The sequence below is a fragment of the Quercus suber genome, unplaced genomic scaffold (genome assembly GCF_002906115.3).
Source record: "Quercus suber isolate HL8 unplaced genomic scaffold, Cork oak 2.0 scaffold_435, whole genome shotgun sequence".
NCBI classification, from domain to species: Eukaryota; Viridiplantae; Streptophyta; class Magnoliopsida; order Fagales; family Fagaceae; genus Quercus; species Quercus suber.
Window position 1 is genome coordinate 178807 of NW_027069886.1, and position 7357 is coordinate 186163.

The window sequence follows — 7357 nt, forward strand, 5'->3', positions numbered from 1 at the left end:
TTCTTCAACTCTAGGATAAAAGAGCAAATGAAGGATCACACAAAAAGGTTGAATTCAAACAAAAATAAATCAATTAGAACAATAATGCAAAACTATAATTAAAGAATGATTTCCAAATTGAAAACTTTTCTCTTCGTCACATACAAGCCAATTGATTACAAAAAATTTACACATACAAACTTTTCTCTTCACTTTCAACAAAAAATTTCAGAATTCAATCCTTCCTCCAAGTATACAACAACAAAGAGAAGCCCCCATTACTCCCACATAACCTAGTGGGTGAAGAACAAGATGAACTCCTCCCACCATCACTACTACTCTCCTCAGCCCATTGCAATACACTTGAACATGACGGCGACGGTGACAACCATATCGCGGATGGCGTTGAACCGGAACTTGATGAAATTGATAAACTCTTCCTCATTAGTCTCTTCTCTGGACCTACCATTTCTGGCCACACACCACCATCACCAACTTGAAAAACAAACACACCATGCCCAATTCCATTAGTACCACTATTATTGTTATTACTATTACTAGTACTAATATTATTGACCCAATTAAACACGTCCCAAAAAAATTCCACTTCAATGCCACCCACGTAAATTTTCTCATTCCCTCTAAATTTCCATGCCAACCTTTTTACAACAAGCCTAATTTCACCATCTACTTTTACTTTAAGCACTCCCCCACTACACTCAATTCCAATCTCATGTTTGGTTCCCAAGAATTGAGCTCGGGATACATAATTCTTGTGTCCAAACACGTGCTCCTGCTTGGACAACAGAGTTGGCTCACAGAGCTGGCGAGTCAAGGCCAACCCGAATCGCCGAGTCAACTCATCATGAAGATCACCAAGGAAAAACTCAAGCTTGGTGTTGCAAGAGATGGCAATGTAGAATCCCAAGTCAAGCTCGGCCGAGTTGCGAGTGAACTCAGCCCGAGTGAAGTCCCAGTAAAGCTTGATTCTTTGGTAGTGGTGGTGGGTTAAGTAGATGGACTTGGAGCCTGGGCGAGATTTGAAGAATGAGAAAGTTGGTGGGTTGAGAGAGATGGTGATGGAGAAAGAGTCAGTGGCGTAAATGATGAGGGAGTGAGAGAAAGGGGTTTTGGACCAAGTGAGTGTGAGATATGTTGGTGAGTTGCAGAGATGAGTTTGGTATATGTAAGTTATGAGGTTTTGAGGGACTTGATGATGAGAGGTATTGGTGTTGCTTGAGACTGTGTTGGGTTGGCTGAAACATGCTGGAATCATGGTGTGTTTCATTAGTCTTTGCGTTTGTTTATCAGAACATTCAACTAGTCTTTAGAGAGAGAGAGAGAGAGAGAGAGAGAGAGAGAGAGTTGGTTCTTGGCTTACTGACTTGAGGAGATAGTTTGGGTTTTGAATTACTTCAGAGAGAGAGAGAGAGAGAGATTTGTGTGGGTTTGCAGTTTGCTTGGTTTCAATTTTGGGGGAGTATATTACCTCTCTATTTGGATTTTTTTAAAAGCCTATTTGCATAAAGCAGGTAAAATTACAAATAAAAATTATTTCTTTATTCTGAGTACTCCCTTCTATGTTTAATTAATAATTATAACTTGTCACATATTTTTTATTTTCCTTATAAAATAATCAAATGTTAAAATGGAATAGAATCAAATATACATATATATATATATATATATATGACATATTTCAATTGTTAGAATATAAAATAGAATACTAAAAGTGGGACAAAAAATTCTATTTGTAAAATTACAATAACATGTAAAAAGATAAAATTTTAAAAAATTATACACAAATAAAACTAAAAAAATCCTAATACAAATGTACATTAGCTTTATTTATTTTTAGGTTTTTTGGGAGGAGTTTTGACGTTCTTTCACATTTGTTGATATATACACTTGTACAAACACTGTCCATATAACGTCACACACAATATCCACATTTTAAATGTGAAGTAAGTAATGTGTATAGATGATATAAAAGATATGCAATAAGGAATGTGTACAAATTGATGTCCTTTTGGCTTTGAAGGGATAGTTGCAAAAGGGTAGGACCATAATAATTTTCTGTTCTTTAAATGTTGAATGATAAAAATATGAGGTTTATTCCATCATGACAATCATCAGCATCAGTTGTTGAGCCATTCACCCACAGTTTTGTTCATGTTGCTATCCTTAAGAATTATGCTAAGGAGACAACTTTTGACACAATTTTGTGCAACAACTCGCCACATGGCGAGTTGTGATTAGTGAGAGTATGTCAATGTGTCATGTGGGGACACATTCTTATCAATCACAACTCGTCATGTATCGAATTGTGGTACAAAGTTGTATCCCTAACATAATTCTACCCTTAATTTGCGCCTTTGAAGGGCTTCAATCCTCTCTCTCTCTCTCTCTCTCTCTCTCTCTCTCATATGGGTATGGAAATGAGCTGGGTTGCACTTGGGTTTCCCTGTCACAATTAAGTACATATGACTTTTGTTGTGATTTTCTTTTTCACATTAAAAGGGCTTCATGATCCTTTTATTAGTTTATATATATATATATCCTTCTTTTTATTTGGCATCTCAAAAGGGGAGGGAATGGATGATGGGTCATTGGGAAAAGGACATGGCCCCAACTACTTTTGTACTGTTGCTAGCTTAACTTTCCTTTTTCTTTTTCTTATTTTAATTTTTTTATGAACTGAAAAGAGTTTTTAGCTTCACTTTATGTCATTGAGGATTTATTTGAAATTCGCTTATTTTATTGAAATTAAATTTTTTTTGTTAAAAGTATTATAAATAAATGTAAAAGTTAACTGAAATAGTACAATGAGACCCATAAATAGTACCAAAAAATATAATAAAATCTATAAATAAGAGCAAAAATAAGCTAAATTGTAAAATAAATTGGCAAAATTAATCTTTGCCAAAATGAGTGGGTTTCAAGAATTATTGCTGAAGGGATGGGTTTCAAGAACTCAAGGGGAGCGTTTAGTGTTATTGGATGTGGTTTTTGGATAATACATAGATGACAAAGCATAGCATATTAACAAACGCACAGAGTCACAATAAAAAAAAAAAAGGCAACAAAGCTCATTAAAAGATAACTATTTTTTACTAAGTTATGTTTGCAAGACCAAGTTTTTAGTAGACTTTATACAAAAGATGTTTTCTTTCAGTCTTTCTTATTTAAAGTCTCCATGGCTGAATTTCTACAACTAATCATCTTCAATTTTTTTAATTGTTTGGTCCTATTCAATAGTATACTTTGCCTGAAAGACTTTAATTTATTTCTAGTCTTTCTTTACAGCATATGGCCCCCAAATGCAAACTCCTCTCTCTCCTAACAAAAGACGAATATTGTAGTATTAATCTTATCGGTCTCCCATTAAGACTTATAAGTCTTTGTAACACACTATAAACTTCTAACAAAACCTTTAGCGAGTAGACTTAAATCCTTTTTACCAAACATGATTCATCCAGGCTGGTCGTCAAGAAACGGATAATTACATCATCACTCAGGAAATGATTCATTATATAAATCAGAAAAAGGGTAGAACATTTCAATTCTATCGGTTTCCTGATACTATAGGTGAGCTTATCAGTTTTTTTGTTTATCATCCTCTTCGATCTCTATTGTGTGGAATGGAAAGGAGAGAGTGTGCCCACTAAAGCTTATTAAAGTGTGTAGACGCCCTCTTAAGTTTTAATCTTGTTTTCTTTGCGGGTGACATATTCCTTTTTCTTTCTTTCCTTTCTCATGCAACCAACCAAGAGTTCATCATACTATTCCACATTTTTAATTCACTGGGCCCAATTGGCTAGAGGTGCTTGGCGTTCATCATCTTCGTCTTGCATCTACAAGGACCAGAATATGCCTTATTGGGCCAACAATTGAAAAATAAACTAAGCCTATTGTTAATTACAAGCTTCAATCAAGTTTCGAAAGAAATATTTGAACTACATTTGGCAGAAGTATAGACAAACCCAAGGATGAACGGCCCAATAGCTAGGTTGAGTCCAGAGCAGTTGAGCCCAATTCTAGACTTTTCTTAGAGGCAGTGAACTTCTTTTCTTCTTTTTGCACGCCTTTTAGCAATTGCTAGGGCTCTATAGTCACCATCTCTTGCTGTAAAAGGGATTTGATAGCCCTACAACTGGAGTTAAATTTCAAAAGCATATTCTCTCTTCTTCCGCAATCTACTGCCTACTGTTTTGACACTTAAGTGTGTGTTGGAGATTAGATTATAAGTAGCTTTTAGATTTGTTTTGGGTGAAAATATCATTTGGTACTCATATTTTAAGATCACGGTCAATTTGATCTTTACATTTTGATAATGGTCAATTTAATCCCTGTTATTTTTAACTTGCAATCATTTTAGTTTTTGCCGTTAATTCATTAATGGAAAATGCCTATGTGGCAAATGATTTGCATTTTTTGCACACATGTGGCTATAATAATAATACAAAATCATATAATTAAAAATTAAAAAAGCCTCCTAAGCATTTTTAACAAAAAAAAAATCATTTCAATTTTTTTTTTTTTAAATATCTTAAAAAGTTAACTGAAATAAAAAAAATTAAAGAAAAAAAATTCTAAATTTCTTTTTGTATTCTTGCACTTTCTTAGCTACCAAACAAATTACCCAAGAATCAACACAATAATCTGAAACTATACGCTAATCACGCATTCACATAGTTATCAAAATCACACACAGATCTTGTGTTATTAAACTAGTGTACTTCTTGATAATATTACCAGATTTGAATTAATGCCCATCGGTCTCTTAAACTAATATCTCACCTGAATTATTGTATGATATTTAGTTCAACAAATTCAAATTAATTTACACCAATTTCTTTGTCAATTATCCATGCATTTTTCGTATAATCTGATCAGCTCTCCTACATTAACAACAAAGCTGTCTCTTTTCCTTTTGAGTAAGTGTGCCGTCCATGCTATATTGTGTGGGATTATTTTGTATCATGATTGTTGTTGTTAATCATGGTTAACAATATTTTCTAATCCACACTTTTCCTTTACATGCAGCCTTTATTCTTTGGAATTTGCTTCTCTTTGATCTTTCAATGTGCAAGAGTACAAAAATGTTTTTGAATGTCCGCTTGGGTAGCAGGTCAGGGATTGTCCCATGCTCAAGTGGAAAATTTTTTGGCCCTTTTGAATTTTTCCATAATGTTGTATATACTATTTTGTGATGAGTTTTTTTTTTTTTTTTTGGTCGCAAGACGAAAGATGATAAGAATGCGAAACTTATGATTCTAATCACTCATTCTTCTTAATTCACATCATATAGACATTATTGGGTTATCGATCTATTCTTCCTTAGGACAAAACATAATTGTCAATCAAGCCAATTGAGGATCTTCTTTCAATGTGAATGGAGGAATTTCTTTCATTCCATATTATTGTGAATGGTTGAAAAGATGTACCTAATCATTGTAAACATCTCCTCAATGCTTCTCAACTTTATAATGTTGTTTTTGCTTCATTGTTCACGTATGACTTGATGAGAAGCATTGAGGATAGGTTTGCAAGGATTAAGTACATCTTCTAACCATTCCCAATAATATGAAATATAAGAAATTCCTTCATTCACATTGAAAGAAGATCCCCAATTGGCTTGCTTGGCAATTATGTTTCGTCCTATGCAAGGGTATAGCTGTGACTTAACAATGTCGGTATGATGTGAATTAAGAAGAATGGTTGCCTTTGAAATATCACTTTGATACAGGAAAGTCGTTTATGACCACTTTGGCAGTTCTGGAGGACGTATATAGAAAATCCACTTCTTTGAAAAACTCCCAATTACCAGAGAATGAGTGATCAGAGTCGTAATTTTCGCATTCTTATCATCTTTTATGTTGCAAATGAATAAGATTAGCTTACCTCTAATAAATTAGTCCTCAAAGAAAGACGTCAGGAAAAATTGTGGAAAAATGAAAAAAGAAAACTCTTGTTAAACAAATACTACAAGAAAAGTACAAGATTATGGAAAACTCAAAAGGAACCAAAAAAAAAAAAAAAAAAAAGTAAGATTATAAAAAACTCAAAATGAACTTGTTAAACAAATACTACAAGAAAAGTACAAGATTATGGAAAACTCAAAAGGAACAAAAAAAAAAAAAAAAAAAAAAGTAAGATTATAAAAAACTCAAAATGAACAAAAACTTGTCCACATGAGCATGGGAAAATCCCTGACTTGCTACTAAAGGAGACATTCATAAATATTTTTGCACTCTTGAGCATGGGAAGATCCCTAACTCTGCTACTCAATGGGGCATTAAAAAACAAAATGTCCACTTGGAATAGGAAGCTTTGTAAACACTAAATTTCAAGTTTGGAAATCAAACAATTGAAATAGTTTCACAAATATATTTTGTATTCATGAATGAGTAGGTAAAATGCTATGTAATTAAATTTTATTACAACATAATAATTGTCTAATTCAATCTCATCTTGTTGTAAAAATATTTGATTCTAATACAATCTTGATTCAAATACCAAATATCCTTCAATTTGATTGATAAACGGATTGAGAGATCTCTGAAACGGAATTATGATGAATTTATGTTTGTCTTATTAGAAATTCTTCGTTCTTCTAGTGTTCTTCAAATTTTTTTCATCTTCGAAAATCGTAATAGAAGTTCTTCAAGACTTTGGAAGCTTGAATTTGTAGATCTTCACTAATTTGTAGTCTCTTGAAGTTTCTAAAAACTTTTAAACTTGATTTCAGTGAACTTTGGGATCTAAGCAGATGATTTAAGTGGTTTTCCTTCGAATGTTCTTCATATTAGAATTGAAGTACTTGAAATTCTATGGAGACTTTGGAGCTTGATTCCAGTAGAGTTTCAAGACATCTAAATGTATTCCAACAAGACTAAGGAGGAGGTCCATTTATAGGATATTTTGAAAAGTGTGATCATACATGATTGGTTATCATTGATGACATGGTCATAATTTAAATGGAGAAACTTTATGTCTTATTCTCCAAGAGACACATGACATTATTTACTTAGATAAATTGTCTTAATTTAAAATAACACATTGAAACATTTAATTAGATTGTATATGTTATTTAAATTAAAATATTAATAAGTGTCATCATGAAATTGGCTCTTATGTATGTTTTGTAATTTTTATTTAGTATCATTTGAAATATTTCTATTGTTCTTTGAATAATGACAATGGAACCCACTAAATAGCACATGACGTCTTTTAATTTTTCCCTTTTAATAAGAAAGGGAAAAATTTCACTCTCTACAAAAAGAATGAAATGATTATTTCCTTTTGTGGATTTCTTATGATAGTCTTCTTTAACCATTTTTTAGAAATCTTTAAATTCCTAAGGGTTTAACAAATA

At 32.6% G+C, this 7357-nt stretch overlaps 1 protein-coding gene across 1 annotated transcript; it reads right to left on the bottom strand.

The window, feature by feature from the left end:
• Positions 1–214: 214 nt before the first annotated feature.
• Positions 215–1255, bottom strand: LOC111983950 (uncharacterized). Its single transcript, XM_024015594.1, has one exon. The coding sequence runs from the start codon at positions 1253–1255 to the stop codon at positions 215–217; it is 1041 nt and encodes a 346-aa protein (XP_023871362.1).
• Positions 1256–7357: the final 6102 nt, after the last annotated feature.

What these genes read in the sequence shown, in the direction of transcription:
- LOC111983950 (XM_024015594.1), bottom strand. Translation starts at nt 1,255, where the DNA reads ATGATTCCAGCATGTTTCAGCCAACCCAACACAGTCTCAAGCAACACC.